We start from the raw sequence: 21,651 nt of genomic DNA, 5'->3' as shown, positions 1-21,651 counted from the left end.
CTGATAAAGGTACTTCAAAGGCACAGCTGCCATCTGGTTATCCAGTAGTAGGCCTGGGTTCAGGAACATCCCCCAAGCTATGGATCTGATAATTTAAGGAGAGTGCAGTCCCATCCAGAAGAGGTTAAACCTGTGAGACCTTCCACTTATCAGTTGCATGTTCATCCTGTCATAATTCAGCTTCATTTTATTTGACAGATATCAGCAATCCAGGGTGGTGGGTATACTACAACCCATTTCAAGGCTGGGCCAACCATAATGTTTTTCTAGGAGGTATAAACTACCTCTGGGACCTGGCAGGTCAGATCACCCAACAGATTTAAGCAGCAAGGAAGGTCAAAGGTTATTCAGGCAGTTGGCAGGCCTGTCTCCATCCTCTGACCAAATAAACTGGAAAATATTCAAACTATTGTTCAAGTTGTCATCCAGACCTGTTATTGCTAATGCAGAATCTTGTTTCCTAGGCAAAAACTATTTCAGCTGGTGTAGGATGTCTAGCTTCATTCCTGAGTTCTTACATTTGTTTCAATATAGAATATATCGGCATACTGCAGAACATGAAATCTTCCAAGTGGCTCTCAAGTGGGCAAAATAAGCCCTTCCTTGGTTATTCTGGATTCTCTCCCTAATACTATTAAACATCTTTATGCATCCTCTAGGCCAGCTTGTCCAGGGGTATGGGCTGGGCCATCACCAATATGTGGAGGACACCCAGCTCTACCTGTTAATGAAGGCTCACTGAATACCCCACCTGAATCCTTGGTTGAGTAGCAGCTGTGGTGGAGTGGCTTGAGTGGAACCACCTGAAGCGCAACCTCCTGAAGGCAGAGATGCTATGGTTGGGGAGGAAAGGACCAGAGGTGCCTCCCCTGTCAGGAATTTGGGAGTGATCTTTGACACCTCCCTTACCAAGAGGTTCCGTTCACCAGAGTAACTCACCAGGCCTTCTTTCATCTATGCCAGGTGAAGCTGCTAGCACCTTACCTGGCCCCAGAACACCTAGCCCCAGCGATCCTTGTGATGGTCACCTCTAGGCTGCTTTACTGTAACTTGTTCTACATGGACCTTCCCTTATCCCTAACCCGGAAATCACAACTGTTCCAGAATGAGGCTGTCTGGGTCCTGTGTATCTGAGGGACTGCCTCTGAATACACCCCCGGAAGAGCACTTCACTCAGCAAATTCTAATTTTCTGCCAGTCTTTGGCCCCAGGAACATGCGCTTGGCCTAGACCATGCTGGTGGAATGACCTGCCAGCAGAATCCTAGGCCCTTACAGTATTTCCAGAGTTCTGAAGATCCTGTATAACAGCGCTCTTTCACCAGGCATTTGCCTGAGGCCTGGGGCTGCACTTTTACCACCTGAATGGGAGCCCCCCCCCCCCTCCGCTTAGTCCCTTACTCCTGTCTTCTGTGCCTGATTGAAACTGGAATGTCACCTATCTGAACTGGGGGAGTATACTAATGGAACATCCTTTTGGGTTTATTAAATAATTTAAAAGAGACTTTTTATTGTATGGATTTTTTAAACTGTGAATCTGTTGTGAGCTGCCCTGAGACCATTTGGAGAGGGTGGCCTAGAAGCCCAATAAATAAACTTAAATAAATCACAGTATTTAAAAATAAAGTAACTATTGCTAGTCTGTGATGGCTATTCCTTAGCATATAAACTCTAAACTTTAATTATACCATCTTTCAGAACTTATGATAATTGTGAAGTGTTTCCAGGACCCCATTTAAACATGATAGTAGGAGCTAATGGAACCGGTAAATCAAGCATTGTTTGTGCCATTTGCCTGGGATTGGCTGGAAAACCTTCCTTCATTGGACGAGCAGATAAGGTGAGGAAAACTTTTGATTATGTTGTAGTTCACCGACATCTCTAGTATAACAGCATTACTTAAGACAATTATTATAATACTAGAAATATAGCCCGCTGTATAAGGGATACAGCGGGCGCTAGGCACACACAGTTTGTTGTGTCCCACGGCGACGGCTCTCCGCGGCGGCTCCCTCCCTGTGGCGTCGTGTCTAAGCGGCGGCAGCGGAGGAGGCAGGGAGGGCCCAGCAGCCGCGCTCCGCGCGACTGCCGGGGTCTTCGTCTGGCAGCGGCCTGACGCAGCGAGAGGTGCTTTGCGCATCTCGCCGCGTCATGCCGCCGGGCAGGGAGCCCCCGGCAGCCGCGCTCCGCGCGACTGCCAGGGGCTCCCTCGTGCAGCGGCATGACGCAGCGAGAGGCGCTTTGCGCCTCTCCCCGTGTCAGGCCGCCGGGCAGGGAGCCCCCGGCAGCCACACTCTGCGCGGCTGCCGGGGGCTCCCTTGGGTAGCAGCCTGACGTGGCGTGAGGTGCTTCGTGCCTCTCGCCGCGTCAGGCCAGGAGCAACTGCAAGCCGCGCTGCGTGCGGCTCGCAGTTGCTGGGGCTGGGAATTGGAGGGACCAATCGGCAGACGCTTCGCGCCTGCCCATTGGTCCCTCCGATTGTCTGTCCTGAGGAAGGGTCCAATCTGGACCCTTCCTCATCACGGACACATCCCGCCTTAGAACCACTTACCCATTTATTTAGTCCGTGGCGCCCGCGGCGCCACAGGCGATTTAAAGATAATAATAATCAATGCATAAGATCCATTTTTTAACATTTTGTTAGCTCCTCTCAGCCCTGTTTTATTTACATTATTTATTTGCATTTTTTTCAAGTTTAGTCCCCCTCCCCAACCCAATTGTCTTTTGGTGGCTAATATGCTATGTAGTACCATGGAGAATTATAAAATTGGTTGCTGATTCTGTGTGAAAAAGAGGAGGTCCCACCAATCCAGAGTAAAGCAGAGAAGAAAGATCCCTACTTGTTTTATATGCTGCTTGTCAAGTGATCTGTAAAGTTGCTTTACAGATCCTCTGAAGAAGTTTTTTATATGGAATACAATAAAATATTCTTTTCACTGCCCCATTGTGTTTCTTCTCTGCTTTGACTGCTGATTCTGTATACCACATGCAGTATTTAGTATTGACTGGAACTTTGTGATTCGTGCTGACCTGATTTTTTACTTTACTTTAACACAGTCGAGGACAAATTTTCTTTAGCCCTATAAGCCAGCTCCAAAATTTAGAAGCCTGACTAATATACCACAAAACATAAACCTAAACTCTTCAGTTTCTTGTAATTCTGTTAAAACAATGACAAAAGAGCTGCTGGTGTAAAGTAAAAATATGAAAATGACAAGAACTTAATTCACATGTTTTTTTCTGTCATACAACATAACATATACTGATATGAAAATATAAAGAATCATAGAGTGGCCTCTTGTGGCGCAGAGTGGTAAGGCAGCCGTCTGAAAGCTTTGCCCATGAGGCTGGGAGTTCAATCCCAGCAGCCGGCTCAAGGTTGACTCAGCCTTCCATCCTTCCGAGGTCGGTAAAATGAGTACCCAGCTTGCTGGGGGGTAAACGGTGATGACTGGGGAAGGCACTGGCAAACCACCCCGTATTGAGTCTGCCATGAAAACACTAGAGGGCGTCACCCCAAGGGTCAGACATGACTCGGTGCTTGCACAGGGGATACCTTTACCTTTACCTTTAGAGTTGGAAGGGACCTTCAGGGTCATCTAGCACAACCCCCTGCACTATGCAGGAACTGACAACTACCTGCCCTCCCACAGTGACCTCACAGAAATAAGTTTTGTATCTTCACTGTGGCAGTGCTTTTTTTATTAGAAAAAGAGTGTACATCAACCTTTCTCAACTTTTTTACCACCAAGAAACCCCTGAAGCATTCTTCAGGCCTTCAAGAAACCCCAGAAGTGGCACAATCATGCAGAATGTGGTTAGGAAGCATAGCTGTGTACATGTCCACCTGGGATTCCTGCCCCTCCCACCCTCTCCAGGCCCATCATTTATTTACTTACTTACTTACTTACATATATTTTTATACCGCCCTTCCCTACGGCTCTGAGGGGTTTACAGAAAACATTTCAGAACATTTACATGGAACTATATCAGTATCAATGTAACAATATAACAACAATAGCATACCAACTAGAACAGTATTTCAACAACAGTAACTTTGACACACCCTTGGTAGGTTCGACCTCTCAGTCTGGGGTGGGGTGGACCTGTAGATGTTATGGGTCAGTCAACCTCAAGCAAATGCTTGGTGGAAGAGCTCCTTTTTGCAGGCCCTGTGGAATTGTGGAAATTCCGGCAGGGCCCTGATCTCTGGGGAGGGGGGTGGGGATTGGTTGACATGACCATATAGTCATATCACCTGATACATGTTTAAAATTTTAAAAATATATTGAACATTAATTCCCAACAATTTGGGAAACACTTCCGGGGCCATGAAGAAACCCTGGTTGAGAAAGCCTGTTCTACATACATAATCAGGGAGGACACATGCCACTTATGGGCCTGTGCCCCCCCCCCCCTCAGAATGCTCATGAAGATTGCTTGTTTTAAATTAGCCTGTTTCAAAAACTCTCTGCTCCTGGAAATATAACAGTACAGATTAAAGATGCATAAAATGGTTCCATTCATCTTTCCTGGATGTTGCTTTAAGACATAGGAAGGGTTAATTGAACAATACTCTTAAATTCCTGTATTTTCTCCTTTTATGTCAGTGTTGCAGCTCAGGTTAATTGTTTCAAAGCTGATTACTGTATTTATTAATACAATTACGTTTAAAGTAAGTATTTAGCAGTGTTGGCCTTATCAAAGTTGCAATTAAATGGATGTAACTCTGTTTAAGATTGCACTGTAAATCTGTTTCCATGTTTCTTGTATTTTAAAATTAATTTTTTTAATTCTGGGGTTTTTTTTGTAGGTTGGTCTGTATGTGAAGCGAGACTGCAACAAAGGAATAGTTGAAATTGAGCTGTAAGTAACCACATTTGTTTGTATTTCCATTTTCTGTATGTAACAAATCCTGTTACTGAGAATTTGGAGTGAGGAAGGTATAGTGTTGTGATAAGTTGGTGGGCATTTGTGGGATCAGTATGTTTCTTTCCTCTTCCTCAGCAGTATTATTTCAGTGCTGTGGATAAAAATGATAATTCTTTTCTATTTGTCAGGTTTAAGATTCCAAACAACCTCACTATCACGCGAGAAATTTATGTGACAAACAACCAGTCAACATGGTTTATTAATGGAAAACCTTCCACCCTCAAAGCAGTGGAAGACCAAGTCGCAGCCTTAAACATCCAAGTAGGCAATCTGTGCCAGTTTCTTCCACAGGTATGAAAGGATTAAGTTATTAACGGTGCAGTCCTAAGCAGAGTGACACCCTCCTAAGCCCACTGACTTAGAAGAAGGATCTAACTTTGCTTAGGCATGCACTGTACAAGAATGGAAAATCTAGTTCTGTCTTTTAACTTTTCAAGAATAGTCATACATAAACACAACAATTCAGTAGGAGACCACAGAGACTGTGAGCAGTCCAATGCAGAAAATACTTTTGGTTCTCAAAGATGGATGATTTTTGACAAAAAGAAAGTACAGAGAGTCTAACACACATATTTAGGTTATTTGAAGTATAGTGCTTCTGTGAATAAAACAACTCTTGGGTAGGATCCAGTTTCTGAGGAATCCCTCTTTGAAATTATGCAGGGCTTCTATTTGATGATTTATTGGGGTTCCTATGGAACCCCTGCATGAACTGCTCTTCAAAGCACATAGACCAGCCTTCTCAATCTTTTTACTGTTGAGAAACCCCTGAAATGTTTTTCAGGCTTCGTGAAACCCTGGAAGTGATGTCAGCAGGCTGCACCTTCCTGCCACACCCCTGGAAATCATCACCAGAAGTGACATGCCACTCCGTCCCCCTCCCCTTGCAGTTAAGTTAAAATGAGAGTACTTTCCTCTCTGCTACCATGTGCGACAAGCCTCAACCAGCAAGAATTTGTATAGTTCGGACTCCTCTCCTCCCACCCCCTCCAGGTCCATCACTGGCCATTTTGGGAGGGGGTGTGGACCAACATGACCGTATATAGTCATATCACACAATAATTTTTTTTTTAATTAAAGCATATGTAAAAATTAATTAACTCCCACCCATTTGGTGAAACCCTTCTGGGGCCGTTGCAAAACCCTGGTTGAGAAAGCCTGATGTAGACACTAGTCAGAGCCATTCAATGGCAGATAAAGCTTTCCTGGCTCTTAGCAGAAGCACATTTACCTCCAGGAGTTCAGGGACGAATCAGCTCTTGGATGTGGGCAGTGGGGTGCAAAGAAGGTTTGAGCTGCTATGAAATGGCTGCACCTAGTTGTAGACTATTTAGGAGAATATACATGGAAGTGGCTGTGGAGGAAGTAGGGCTGTCCAGAGCCTTATGGAAATTGTTTCACATGAATGATCACAAGATGCAAAAGTACCAGGGCTGCTTTAAACGGATTCAAGCTCACTACTGCTGCTACTGGAATGCCCTCTGGAATCTCATATCACCTACTATAATCTTTGCAAAAATTGCCAATAATATGCTGGATATTTATGTTGGTTTTATAATTCCTTTGTTAGAATATATTATTTTGCTGGTTTTATATAGTATTCTAGATATTTTGTTGCTTGCTTTGCAGGATAAAGTTGGGGAATTTGCAAAATTATCCAAGATTGAACTCCTCGAAGCCACAGAGAAATCAGTGGGTCCTCCAGAAATGTATAAATTTCACTGTGAACTAAAGAATTTCAGGCAGCACGAGCGAGAACTTGAGGTAAGTGGCTGCCAGTTGGACAAATATGTACATTTTCCCTTCACCTTGAAAAGGAATACGTAACTTTTTCTTAGTCATGAGAAAACAGGGTTTAAGTAGATGCCCTTTTTAATGTTGAGAGATGGAGATAACATTTTCTGCCCTTGTTCAGAGAAGAGATGGGGCAGCCTGGAATGTGAATGTATTCATAGCTGCCAAACCCTAATAATGAGAGACTACCCTGTCACCTTTATTAAATGGTATCAAAAGCAGAATGTTAGAAGCAAGGCATAGAAAGAGGGTTGGCAGCTTCCTGGTTCCAGCAAGGTTCCTACACCTTTGAAAACTACATTGAGAGGACATGGGTAGAGCTGTCCCTGCGTTCTCATGAGACAGACAATTGTACTGGTCAAACAAATGCCTGTTAAGCATGTTGCAGAGGTTCAGGAGCCAGGTTGATAGACCCTCAACAAAGCCCTGAATGGACTCCACCTAAATCATCTTCCCTGATGTGTCCCAGATGCCTCCTACTTCTGTGCTGGTGCAAGGGTTGCACTGGTGTGTCTTGGCTCTGTTGCATCTCCCACTTGTGTTGCCATATCTTGGAGTTATGCTGGCACTGAGGTTAGTTGTATCCTAAGGGGTTCAAAGGATATTTCCTGGTATACATTTGTTTTAAATTTGTTTTCTGACAGAATTCATGCAAGGAAAGAGATATTAACTTAGAAAAACTGAAGCAAAAGAATGAAAGGTATAAGCAAGATGTGGAGCGATATCATGAACATAAGCGTCATCTAGATTTAATTGCAATGCTTGAAAGAAAAAGACCTTGGGTGGTAAGTTCTTAATTTTAGAGACTTTTTAAAAATATGCTTTATCAGTAATATTCATATTTTCTCCAGCCTCATTAAACCTGTTAGTCTAGTCCAGGCAACGGCAAATATTTTTTTCTAGGAGCTGTTTAATTTTCTCTGCCAAAAGCCTTAGGAGAATTATTAATGACAAAATTGTGGGCGGCTATGTGGAGCCATAAGGACCATAAGGAAGGCCGAGCATCAAAGAACTGAGGCTTTTGAACTCTGGTGCTGGAGAAGACTCTTGCGAGTCCCTTGGACTGCAAGGCGAACAAACCGGTCAGTCCTAGAGGAGATCAACCCTGACTGCTCTTTAGAAGGCCAGATCCTGAAGATGAAACTCAAATACTTTGGCCACCTCATGAGAAGGAAGGACTCCCTGGAGAAGAGCCTAATGCTGGGAGCGATCGAGGGCAAAAGAAGAAGGGGACGACAGAGAATGAGGTGGCTGGATGGAGTCACTGAAGCAGTAGGTGCAAACTTAAATGGACTCCGGGGAATGGTAGAGGACAGGAAGGCCTGGAGGATCATTGTCCATGGGGTCGCGATGGGTCGGACACGACTTCGCACATAACAACAACAACAATGTGGAGCCAATTACATTATGGCATCTTGTACAAAAATCACAGCATTTTTGAACACCTCTGCAATTATCAGGGTGATAGTGAGGAACTCAGAGAATGAGATGGCTGGATGGAGTCACTGAAGCAGTAGGTGCAAACTTAAATGGACTCCGGGGAATGGTAGAGGACAGGAAGGTCTGGAGGATCATTGTTCATGGGGTCGTGATGGGTCAGACACGACTTCGCACCTAACAAACAAACAAACAAAGTGAGGAACTATTGAATCTTTATAACTGAGTTGAAGCCCTGTCCAATAAATATGGCAGGCTGAATTGCCCATAGCTTGTTCCTCACTGTTACCAGACATTCAGTCGTTATGTATTTTCATACTCTGTCTTTAAAGAGTTACATATACTCCAGGACAAAGGACCTGCCTACTTTTGTGACCCCGCCTCCACCCTCTGTGAGCCAGGACCTCAGATTTATGCTCCACAATCGTAAGCTATCTTGAGTACCACAAGGAAGAAAGGTGGCTAATGTTTTAAATAAATAAATAAAATTTCTTTAGGAGACAGGATAGGGTCATATGGTAAGTGTGCAACCACTTGACAGTTTCGTAAACACCTGTAGGCTCTGACGGTCTTCTAGGAAAATTTTATAATCAATTGTGGCAGACCTGTTGAATGTCACTTGCCAAATGTACAACCAAAGTCTCCATGGGGTGCCTGGATGAATGCTGGATTTTCCAGATTCCAAAAGAATACTGGCATATCACTGCACATCCATGAATGCACAGATCGGACTCCTTCACTTCTGCTTTTTTTTTTTGGGGGGGGTAGTGAACTCAAAGGAGCAGCATAGGAGGCAGGCTTGGGTTTGCAGTGGGAGGGGGAATGTAGCACATATGGTCAACCGTCTTCCAAAGTCTTAAGTCTTAAGTATTTGAAGTGTTGTTGATATTATTTTAGAAGTTCCTGCATACAGGAAGGATTACATCCTGTTGACATCTTGATAGTTTCCTACATGATTTTCCTGCTGTCAATAGGCAGCCAGATATAAGCCATTAGGATAGGGTAGGATAAAAATCCAAATGAGTCAATGAACCATATAAAATAATAGATTGTTGGCAAAATTCATCTTGCCATAAAAGGACTGTATTAGTGCCAGTCCTTTATTAGTGCCAGAGATCTGAGCTACATTTAGTTCAGGCTTAAGGTTTTGATTATCTCCTTTAAGGCCATGTGCGATCTGGGCGCAGTATACCTGAGGGATCGCCTGTCTGCCTACACTCCTCAAAGAGCCTTGCGCTCTACTACCTCCAACCTCCTGGTGGTCCCTGGCCCCAAAGAAGCCCACTTGACCTCAACCAGGGCCAGAGCTTTCTCCATTCTGGCCCCCAGCTGGTAGAACGAGCTCCCAGAAGAGATCAGGGCCCTGACGGAACCCAAATAGTTCCGCAGGGCCTGCAAAAGGGAGCTCCTCCACCAGGCATTTGGTTGAGGTCAACCCGGACCATCGCTTCCAATTGGCACTCAGCCCCCCCCCCCCATCCTATTACGACCATCACTAATCTGCCTAGCCCACTGGGCCCCAGTAAGAGTTGAGCTGAGGCTCCTTTGCAGTTCTATCATATTATTGCTGTTATCATGTTGGGGTTATTGGTGTTGCACTGTTATTGCTGTTGTCACATATGTTCCTCATGTTATTTTTATCTGTTTCCTGTTCCCTGTAAACCGCCCTGAGCCTTCGGGGGAGAGCAGTATATAAATATTAAATAAATAAATAAATAGTTTGTCAGGCTCAATGCCTTTCTTTTCATAGATCCTTTCTTTTCATAGGGAAGCTCTTCCGTCAGGTCAATGGTTGAGGCTGGGGTCGGTGAGGTACACCGATGGCTCCCCCTGGGCTTCTTGTACATCATTGACCTCCTTCTTCTCTGCCCCTCTTTAGTAATGGGGGTAAGAAGGGGATCTTGTTTGTTTCCGCCATGTTGTGATGGATTTTAAGTTTTAATGGGGAATTTTAATGGGGTTTTTAAGACATTGTGACCTGCCACAAGCCACTTAGGGAGTGACGGGAAATAAATTGAAAAATAAATAAATAAATAATCCTGTGAGCTTTGCATAACTTATCAGTTATCACAGCATAACTTGTATTAACTGGAAAATCTGGGCTCCTCCACATGAGTAGGGAGAATATTTTCAATTTCTTTCTTCATGAAATTTTGAAGGTGTTCTTTGGAGGACTCTCAGATATTGATCTCTACATTATCAATTAAAACCATATCAACTGATGCCTGTAGTTTAAACATAAGAATCTTAAATTAAAAACCATCAGTGGAGCAGAATGAGGAAAAAATACAGTCACATCTGTATCCGCCATCATAAACAAGAAGGTGTTTACTTGGTACCTAAAGGTAAATCAGTTGAGCACCAGTTGAACATTGTGGGAGATCATGAATTGAGCATCACCACTAAGATTCTTCTTTCTCCATTGAGCAGCTGCCCTGCTTCCAAACATAGGGGACTGCAGAATGGTTCTTCTACAGAAGGCTTAACAGAAGGCCAGACTCATCTGGAAGCAAGCAGTCATATCAATAATTAGCTTCAGAGTTCTCAGAGAAAAATTAAATTGTCCATTGCCCATAGCTGCAAGAGAAGTTATTTTCAGTAGTCTCCTCTGAGCCACTTCAGGATGGTCAAGTCACCTGTCACCTTCCTTAGTCACCGAAACTGAAGAAAGATGTAGAGAAACTGGAGCGTGTCCAGAGGAGGGCAACAAAGATGGTGAGGGGTTTGGAGACCAAATAGTATGGGGAAAGCTTGAGGGAGCTTGTCCTGTTTAGCCTGGAGAGAAGACAACTAAGAGGTGATATGATAACTGTCTTCAAATACTTGAAGGGCTCTCATATAGAAAATAGAGCAGAGTTGTTTCCTGTTGCCCCAGTTCTGGGTTGGACCAGAACCAATGAGCTGAAATTAATTCAAAAGAATTTTCAACTAAACATCTGGAAGAAGTTTCTGACAGCGGTTCCTCAGTGGAACAGGCTTCCTCGGGAAGTAGTGGGTTCTCCTTTGGACGTTTTAAAGCAGAGGCTAGATAGTCATCTGACAGAAATACCGATTTTATGAACTTAGGCATATTGTGAGTGGGAGGGCAAAAAGGGATGTTCCGGTATTTGTCTCTTGTGGACCTTCCTTGCATACCCAGGAAATTGCTGATTGCCACTGTGGGAAGTAAGTGAATTTCCTCCAGGCCAGGTTGGATTTGGAGATTTTTTTGGGTGTGTGTGTGTGTGGGAGGGGGTCATTTGGCCATGAAATTTGAGTCACTGTGCAGATAGTTGTGAGTTCCTGTGTTGTGCTGGGGGTTGGACTAAATGATCCCGGAGGACCCTTCCAATTCTATGATTCGATGAGACTTTCTGAACAATGAAACAATATACAGCAGGGGTGCATTTTGACCATATGCTCAAATGTTTCTTTATGCACTCTTTGTTTTCACAGCCATCATCCCAGTATAATGTGCTTTATAAAATCATGCTTTGGTCAAATTCTAGTCAGTTGTGATATCAAGTTGAAGAAGATGATTCCAGGCTGTGATTTCCAGTTAGGGCTTTATAGCTGGTTTATTATTAATTACGATTTGTACTAACTGAGATTTGTGGTGGTGGCTGAATTAACAAACTACAATGTTTTGCATTGCACAGTCCTTTATAGCCACTTTGGGTAAAAAAGAACTACTAGTACACTGAAAGGAGGCAAGGAGCTGAGATTAATATGGAAACTAGAGTTTGATGGTTTGCGCAAATTGGGGCTTATTGTCAGGTCTTAATGTAGCCTATTTGTGACATATTAGTGAAAGACCAAGGGGTATATCCACAAAGGGTACAAAGTGAACCTGAGAAATCAGAAGAATGTTTTATGGTGATGTTTGCTTATACTAATTAGAAATTTTACCCTATGATAAATCAGAATTGCCAGACAACCCTTCTGATGTTTTAAAAACAGAGGTGTAAAGTCTTCAATTAGTGTGTTCATATTTTTCCTGCTAGGTATATGAAAATGTTCGCCAGCAGTATGAAGAGGTGAAACGAAGCCAAGATCGTCAGAAAGTAGAATTGAGAGCACTAAAAGAAGCACAGTCTCCAGTAGTACATCAGATCCAGGAGGCTGAGGAGCGGTGTGCAAGTCTGGATGCCATAATAAAAGAAAAGGTAATTTTCAGCATCACTTTGCTTGTAAGTGGTAATCACTGTAATTAATGTAGATATAAATGGTTTAGGAATTTAGCCTGAGAGGTCCTATGAAATTAAAATGGGAACTATATTAATAAAATTACAGTTAGAAGGAAATTTTAGTGGGCTAGAATCATAGAATAAAAGCTCCATAAGTCTACCTCCTTATTAGCAAAGCTGCATATTAGCTTCCAGATCATCCCACACAATCCAAGCCACAGGAAAAGAGTATCCTGGATCTCTGTTTGTTTCAACTGGGAGACCATTGCTTTTTTTTTTATCCCAGATGAGATTCGTGGGGAAACTGTTGGGGTCAGGCTGGACTTGTGGCTAACAGTATCTGAATTTCGACTCGGAGAGTGATGTTTTCAGCTCAGGGTTTCTGAGGTTAATGGCTTGAAGTGGAGAAACGATCCTTGAAGTGTAACAGTACTAAGTAGCCAAGGACAGAAGCCCAAGCTCCTGTTCCTTATGCTGGTACTAGCCAGTCCAGGGGATCTCTGCTACTAGTCATTCAGAGAGTCCAGCATTGCTGACTTCTCCTGACTTTCGCTTTGCAGTGGGCTTTGAACATGTGCATGATAGTTCACTATAGGTCTTCCCAGGCTATGAGAGTGCCTGATAGGCAATAATAGATACTGCAGTGTTCCAACATTCCCCATTGCATCAAACTGCACTGTCACATTAGGGAACGATACTCAGAAGAGCCAGAGGTGCCATAGTCAAAGAACCACATGGGACTCTCAAGCCTCTGAAGGACTATCACTGCTCTATTATGCTCACCCTATGCTGGCAAGCATCTTGTGCTCATTTTCTGATCAGCCAGTGTTCTAAGATTTTTCTGTAAGATTTCCTATGTTAGCTCAAAAGTAATACTAAAAAACATCATCTTATGTTTTATGCTACCATTTTGGGCTATGAAAGACTCCTTCACCTGTATGTGCTTAAAAATTGCTTCAAGTACCCCTTGTTAATGAACATCTCAGCACTATATATGTTGAGATTTAATTATTTTGCTGATCTTGTGAATATTGGTTGAAGTATACTAGTAGTTTTCCACTATCTTTGTCTGATGCATTGTGTTATTTTTAAAAGCGGTGACATGTTCATGAATCTGTAATACATTTTGATAAGTACAATTAATTTTTGAAAATTCCTTTGATATATAGGTTACAGCTATCGAAAAAACATCCCAAAAATGTAAACAGCAGCAAGATGCTTTGGAGAAAAGAGACAAACAAGTAAGACTTTGCTGGTATAATCTATATTTTAAAAACTGTTTTAATGCTTGACTTTTTTGCTCTTAATGTTTGTAATCTGGCAACCATGTCCAGTTTTGCTACAGATTTTATGAATGAAAACACCATATTTACCTCAAAAAAAAAAACTCTGAATATAGGACCACCCCTTGGAAAAAAAGGTTATACACAAAAAGTTTTATCATTGTTCATACATGTAACACATAAAACAACTTCTTCCCTTTTTAGCACAACTGGAAATAAATTATTTTTTTCTTTCAGACAAATATGGCAATTCTGTAGTGATGAACTGGAAAGCTGTGCATCCATTTGCCTAGTTTTGGCACATATTCCAGGAAATTATTTTTGTTCTGCTTATGCAGCTGTTGTTTTATATAGCATTTAAAATCTGATATCCTCATCTTTTAAATAATTGTTTAGACCAGTGGTCCCCAACATTTTTATCACCAGGGACTGGTCAACACTTGACAATTTTACTGAGGCCTGGGGGGGTAGTCTTTTGCTGAGGGACGTCGCCGCCACCACCTGAGCCCCTGCTCCGCTTGCTTTCCTGCCAGCGCCCGTGACTTTCCGCTGCTCCCTGGGGGGCGCTGCTAGCAGCAGCTGTGCAGTGCCACGCCAAGGGGGAACCTCAGCCATGGCGGCCACCGGAGAGCACCAAAGGTGAGCTGGCAGCAGAGTGACAGGGCCCTCTGCTTCGAGGCAGCAGCCGGGGAAGAGTACGAGGAGGAGCCGCTGCCTGGTACCGACTGATCTACGGACCGGTACGGGGTCCCGGACCGGGGGTTGGGGACCACTAGTTTAGACAAACAAGTTTTCAGTTAAGAATAGTAAAATATATTTTGGTTATTAGTCCCCTGGCCATCAATACAAGCTATTTTTCACATTTTGAGGGTGGAAAAAATGCTTTGCCGTTCTTATCTCTTTAATTTTAGATAACTGTCACACATGTTTTAATTTCTGAGCTTGAATATTTTAGCATGGCCCTGTGGCTTATCTGCTTTTATGTTATGGAAAGAACTGTTTTTGTATTATTAACATGCTTTGAAAATATTTTTATTTTTTTCTTAGATTGGGGAGATTGAGCAAGCTTTGAGGATGAAGAGAGAAGAAGAGATGGATCGGCAGAAAAGAATTGACAACACTCGTAAGATGATAGAAGATTTGAATAATGAGCTAAGAAATACAGACAACTCTGATAATATTCAGCCCCAAATGGATTCTGTTAATGCAGAACTAGGACACTTGGTGGAAGAGATGGCACATATTGTTGGTGAAAGAACAGGGGCACGTAATGAAATGGAGAATATACTTAGGGAACAAAAAGGTAAATAGGTGTAATAATGTTTTACAGTGAACACTACTTATAATTCCATTGGAATATTTGCGTAATAGCTGGCAGCCCATCCTTGACCTTGCAAGTACAAAATCCCTTCCCAACTGGGTTTCACAGGGAAAGGAATAATTTAACTTCTCAAGGGCTCTTTAGACATTGGTCATATTGGGTGCACAGCTTTACAAGGGGGTTCAGAAATCCCACTGTACTCTCTGCACAACTCTATAGGTCCTAACTTTCTAGTCAGAGCAGGTGATTTTTGGACTTTGCTACTCCAGTTATCATCACCACAGAGACTGCAGCCTTCTACAATCAGACTGGTTTCATGTAATGGTTCAGGAACCACTTTTCATATATCTTTAATAAGGCACTTGAGAAGATTTCAAGTGCACGGCAAAAGACAGCGACAGGTATATGGACCATGTTTAAACGTTTGGCCCAAGAAAGCTTATCATCCCCTACCCCCATTATTTAAATAGTACGTGTAGTTGTGATCATAAACATGACATTTAAAGCTGTCTCAAAATTACAGAGATAAACGATCGCATTGTACAATTTGACAATATGATGAATATGAAGGAAGAGAAGCTCAGAGGAAGATACAGAGACACATACAATGCTCTTCTGTGGCTAAGGAAGAACAGAGACCGGTTTAAAAGGCGTGTCTGTGACCCCATGATGCTTGCAGTAAGCTAATTCACTTGAATATTGCACTAGTTGTAGTGCCTTCCTAAGTGGAGCTACACCATTCTAAGCCCACCAATGTCAGTGGATTTAGAAGTGTCTTAACTCTGCTTAGGGTGGCACTGTTAAGTCATCACTAAAAATCAAATGTCACTTCTGCAGTAATCCTATTTTTAAATCCTTCCTAAATAATCCACAGGTTTGACACGAGCTATCAAACTTTGCATGCATGTACTTTTTAATGTCTTGATTTGGCTATATGAGTGTATAATTTGCCTCAAGTAATTATGTAAATAGGGGGGAATCTTACCAGAAGATTTTGAAATTTTAACAGGGTGCATATCATTGCTTGGATTGTCTGTTTCATGTTCTGAGGGTAATGTTGAAGTGGATCTGTCCATATCTTTCCCTTTCCACAACAGATCTCTGTGCCCCTCCCCCAAATTTACCAGGAGTTGTGGGACCCATGTGGACAAAAGTCCGTGGGCAGGGGGATATAACAAGGAGGGGGAATCAGGTGAAACCTTTCTACCCTCTTCTACTTGTGGAGGAAGTGCAATGGAACAAACTTATTTGGGGTGGTTTTGTCCAATTAACATCCCTCACTAACCCCCTGGACCCAATGGCCTTTTGCTCAAGGGAATCTCCTGACCTGCAGCAGCACTTTTTGGGGAGTCACAGTGGACTGCTGTGGAAAGTCTGGAAACATCTGTCTCTGTGAGTACCTTCTGCTTGGGCAAGTGTCACATCTACTCCATGGATTGCAAGCAGTATAGCTTCAGAAATATGGATGCTAGGATCTATTTTAACAACCTTTCTCTGTTGGTAAGTTAGTCCAATGGAAGCCATGGCTTCCTTCCCCTCCATTAAGGGTACTGATTTTTTGAGAAAAGCATTGCTGTTTTGTGGTGAAATATTTATCTGTTCAGAGATGTGCAGCACTAAAAAGCATATGTGCAGCACTAAAAATCTAGGATAGGGTGGCTGTGAAATTTTTTTCTACTACTTATTCTGGATATGATAACTGAACTAACGAGTTCTTTTAAGTAAATTGTTTTGGGCTGCTTATAATATCAAAAATGCTTTTTCATCAAAATCAGAATGCTGTAGTTCTGTCCATTCCAGATGATTTAGTCACGAGGTTATGTGGCTGTGATTTGGTCAGCTTAATCACAGGTGTATCCTGATCAAAGGACCTTTAGCTTTCTACTTCAGGCCTGGTTAATCACAGTCAAGTTTGTGTCATTAAAATGTGTTTTCTGCAATACTTATCGTTCATGTCAGTACTTGTTAGATTAAAGATTCCTACTAATTTGTGGATATTTCTGAATGCTCAGAAAAATTGGCTTCCTTCTTCAAAGAACTTTGGGTTGTGCTTGACATATGAAGCTGCTGGAGTTATGTGGTACTAAGGTACACTTCAAGGTGTTTGCACAGAGGCCCCATCCTCACATTACTGATGTGATTAAGCTACTTTAGCCTGACTTATTCCTGCACCGGTCTTTGTGAAACATGCAGGTCATGGAAAGGCCTGGGTTTCTTTCCATGCACATATTACTCCTCTGGAAATAGGAATAGGATGGGACTGGCATGGGGAGGAGCTTTTAGCATAGGTTCCTTCTAGACTGTCTGCGTCCTTGTGTAGTTTGAATTATGCACTGTAGAAACTCCTGTGTTGCCATTGTAAGGTATGAAGTGGACCACAAAACCTTCACTCATAATTAAAGTCAGAGTCCAGTAGCACCTTTAAGACCAACAAAGATTTAATCAAGGCATGAGCTTTTGAGTGCAAGCACCCTTCGTCAGTGGTTGATGTTTGTACTGTTTATTATTTCACCCTTCATCAGTGGTTGATGTTTGTACTGTTTATTATTTCACCCTTCATCAGTGGTTGATGTTTGTACTGTTTATTATTTCACGTAAAGTCATTTTTTCTAGAGAAAAACTTGATAGTCTTGTTGGTCTATAGCAAAACTAAAGAATGAAAGCCATTCAATACCTTTTATGACCAACCAAAATAACACAACAGATCATACAAGCATTTGCTTTGTACAGAACTCTTAATCAGGCTAATTGTTAAAAAAAATGGGAGAGAGGATCTTAAGTCCCCCTTTTTAACATCCTGAATAATCTCTTCATTTTACCTTATGGTCAGTGATTCCTATAGGGTATAATGGAGAATTAAGGTATCTATGGCTGGCGGTTTGGCTCTGTTTTTTGAGGTAGAGCCACCACATTTACAGTAAAGGTCCTGATGCTTCTCCTCATCTACTTTGGAATTTTTTGGGTTTGACCCTTTTGGATAGCTGAAATTTAGCCACAGTCCATATCTGGTGAAAGAGTTGCCAAAAATATCAATACTGTTTTTCCTGATATTGTTTTCAGCTTAGATTTAGCGAAATGCATACTTTTATTTTATTTATTTATTTTAAAGCTTCTATACTGCCCCTCACAATGAGGTTGTCTTGGGATGGGGCACAACATTAAGGCCAACCATAATATTGTTTCTGTTATGATTGGTCTTATTTTTAAAAAAATGGAAATGGTTTTCAGATTAGTTCAGATTAATGTAATATTTTGCTTATGAAATGGTTTCCTAATACATTTGAAGGTAGTATGTTGTCTTTTCTTAAAAGCCAAGTGTATTGTGTTAGAATATGTCCCTCACCTGCAAGTAGATTTAATTCTTATTTTTCCGTGTGTTTCAGCCTCACTTTTTAACCTTTGCTGTATTTATTCCTGTACAGATCAATATGAAAGACCAGAAGCATGCTAAATATGTAGAGAATCACATTTCATCCAATGATATGAGGGCATTTGTTTTTGAAAGCAAAGAAGATATGGATATCTTTTTAAGAGAGGCAAGGACATAGCTATTCATAATTCAAAGCTGATTTGATGAAGGAATCCCCAGAGTGGAGAGTCTAGCTTAACAGTGGGCTGTTCTTTCCCTAGCTAGGATCTAACACTTTATTTTTTTGGCAGTAGCATGAAAAATGTTGAAGAACAGCTTTCTTTTTTTCCTTGCATTGCAAAATTATATCCCATTTCTTTCCATCAACTGGCACCAGAAATACTGTTTTTGTTGTTTGCGTTTAAGAAATTAGCTTATTGAAGCAGAAACAACTCACAGCAACATCCAGGTGGGGCTAGGAAATGTAGAATTGCAATTAATCTCCAGGTGACAGAGATTAGTTTCCCTGGAGAAAATGGCTGCTTTGGAAGGTGGACTCTGGCTTTTTACTCCACTGAGGTCCCTCCACTCTCCAAACCCTCAGATCTTTTGGGACTTTTGGACTTTTGAGCTCAGAGCTGGCAGTCCTACATTCTGCATTCATTTGATCAAACTGTGTTTATAAACCCAGTATGGACAAAAGAAAAAGATCCCTATTAGATACTCATATTTGATTTAAATTAGAAAAGTGATAGGCATTCACAAAACATATATTCAGATATTTCTTTAAAGCTGGAATGGGTACAAATCCAGCTTCTTGTTGGGCTTGTACATGAGCCTCATTTTCCCCTTCTTGTGTAAAAGTTAAGAAAATAGCTCAGTTTACTTGTGATATATGAATGCAGGCACTTGAATTAACTAGATTTAACTGACTCCCAACCAGGATTACAAGTCTGGATTAAATTCTGGTTGGTGAAGGGAACATGAGCTTCAATTAATGCATAACCTGCATTCATATTTCAGAGGTATGCAGAGTTACTTTTCAACAGTAATTATCTGTCTGAGAAGGGGGGAGTAAGGCAGGTGCATGTGTCCAGGAAAAAGTTAGGTTCATGTGAATTCAGACAATGCCAACTGAAAGTAATGTCTGAGTGCAGCCATTGGACTTCATAAGGAAAGTGATAAACATAAAACAGCACAGTAGAAATAATAGAGTAGGATTTTCCAAATCCACCAGTCTGTCTCCTAGACTGGAATGATGCCTTTCTGATTCCTGAACCTCTGAAGAACTATTCCGCTGTGCCCTGTAATAATCGTGTTACATGTCTTGTACCCATTTTTTTAAGGTTGGTAAAGTACTTCCTTTTTGATTTAGGTACGTGATAATCTCAGGCTAAAAGTGAATGCTGTGTATGCTCCTAGTGAATCGTGTGCTGAAAACAGACCTATCAAACCAATTGAAGAACTCAAGTAAGTGTTAAAACAAGTTCTCTTAGAACCTAAGTCCATTTCCTGTTCTCAAGAAAATTTTGTATAACTGAGCATTGTATCAATGAACATATTCTACATGAGTAGAGGTGATTGTGAAACTTTCCAAAATAGAATTTTTGAGTGCTTTATTTTTCCATGAAAAAATGTTCCATTTTTAAAGATAGAATTACAATATGAGGCAAACTTGGCATTAATTAATATGTTTGAGGTAATTATCCCCGGGAGCTTTGTGAAAGGGCGTGCATGTTGTAAAATAAGACAGAAATCAGAAAAAATTCCAAATTAAAAAAAATAAAGTTATGATTTTACCTTATTTTCTTAGCAGGTCAAATCAAACCCAAAGTTAAAATATTTATTTATAAGTCTCTACTCATTAAGGAAGGGACATTATAATCAGCAGCCTAATACGGAATCAATGAATAATGGAAGTAATGCCAGGTAGATCAATGGTAAAGCTGAGTTGCCCCAGTAGAAAAGAACTACATTTTGCTAAAGTGGATGAATGGGCCACATCCATAGCACCATTCTTGGGTGTGCTAAAATTACTGTACCAGCCTAAGCAGGTGTGACGGACTGTCAAAACAGTCTAACAGAGTTTGAGAACCTATATGTGACCGACTATTCAAACAAGAGTTCTGTGAAGAGCATCAGTTAAGAAATGACAGTTGGGAATTGACTGTTAGAAACAGTTCAACATTGATACTGATTCTGTACCAGCAGCGCTACTCTGGGCTGTCAGCGTTGTGTTGCTCTGCCACTTCCTGTGTCCCCACGGGGGACCTATTTCTGTGGCACACACTGTTTGCCCCAGGTTACTGCATCCCCACAATGCAGCTGGGGTGGAAAGGTTCCATTGTGTGGGGCTTCTCTTTATTTGCACAAAGGAGGAATTGTATAGTGGTTGGGTAGGTTCATAACAAAGTAAGGGAACCTTGAAATTTGTTGGTCCTGAAACATGTAAGACTTAAAGGTCAATACGAGCTTCTTGAATTGCGCCTAGAAGCAAATTGAAAGTCAGTATAGATTGGACATGACTGGATATGGTCCCTATGACCCATTCCAGACAACATCCTGGCCACAGCATTTTGGCCACAGCATTTTGCACTGAAGTTTCTGAAGGCTTTCTGAGGGGCAGCCCCATATAGAGCCACATAGGGCATGTAGTACAGTGGCCCAATCTTTTCTCTGGAGGAAAGACTTCAGTGGGCTAAGCAGTCAAACCTGGCAAATGGCACTCCTGGACACAAGCTACTCACTGTTTATCCAGAAGTATCCTGGATCCAAGAGCCTCTTCCCCAGACTTAAGACCTATTTCTTCAACAAGATGTGGCCCCATTTAGAATAGGTGATTCTTTAAAACCAAGGACAGACTTTACCAGTTTTACTTTCATCTTGTTGGGATTAAGTCTTGGTGTATTAGCCTATATCCACACCAAAACTGCCTCCAAGTACCAGCTTAGGGCTTCTAAAGCCTCCCTAGGTTAGCTGGAAGCATCATCTGCATGGTGGTGAATACCTAGCCCAAATTTCTGGATGACCTGCAGATGATCAATGGTTTCATGCAGATGTTAAAAAAGCATAGCGAACAAGATGGAACCTTGTGGGAACCCTAAAGCCTGGGGGCTGATTATCAGTCCCTCAGGACCATATTCTGAAACCTACTCTCCAGGTAGGAATAGAACCACTACAAGACGGTGCCTCCCAATCTCAGCCTGAAAAAGTGGCACAGAAAGGATAGTATGAAAGCCACTGAGAGATTCTGAAGACTCAATGAAGTTTCATTCCCTTAGCGCAAGTTGTCCATCAAGGCAACTAAGGCTGTTTCAGTCTCATAACCAGGCCTAAAACCAGATTGGAAAAGTTCTAAACAAATTTCCAA

General features: G+C 41.9%; 1 protein-coding gene across 1 annotated transcript in view; it reads left to right on the top strand.

Annotated features, from left to right (window-relative positions):
- SMC5 (structural maintenance of chromosomes 5) overlaps positions 1-21,651 on the top strand; it is a 57,425-nt gene that overhangs the window by 2,620 nt on the left and 33,154 nt on the right. Inside the window, exons 2-12 of the mRNA XM_077344827.1 lie at positions 1,698-1,839; positions 4,813-4,865; positions 5,060-5,222; positions 6,561-6,695; positions 7,370-7,510; positions 12,146-12,307; positions 13,498-13,569; positions 14,659-14,914; positions 15,456-15,610; positions 18,355-18,468; positions 19,657-19,751. Of these exons, the coding sequence (XP_077200942.1) occupies positions 1,698-1,839; positions 4,813-4,865; positions 5,060-5,222; positions 6,561-6,695; positions 7,370-7,510; positions 12,146-12,307; positions 13,498-13,569; positions 14,659-14,914; positions 15,456-15,610; positions 18,355-18,468; positions 19,657-19,751 (1,488 nt within the window). The remainder of the gene's footprint in view (positions 1-1,697; positions 1,840-4,812; positions 4,866-5,059; positions 5,223-6,560; positions 6,696-7,369; positions 7,511-12,145; positions 12,308-13,497; positions 13,570-14,658; positions 14,915-15,455; positions 15,611-18,354; positions 18,469-19,656; positions 19,752-21,651) is intronic.

The sequence above is a fragment of the Paroedura picta genome, chromosome 7 (genome assembly GCF_049243985.1).
Source record: "Paroedura picta isolate Pp20150507F chromosome 7, Ppicta_v3.0, whole genome shotgun sequence".
In the NCBI taxonomy this organism is placed as follows: domain Eukaryota; kingdom Metazoa; phylum Chordata; class Lepidosauria; order Squamata; family Gekkonidae; genus Paroedura; species Paroedura picta.
Note: the sequence above shows the minus strand (reverse complement) of the source record. Positions and strands in the feature narration are given on the sequence as shown.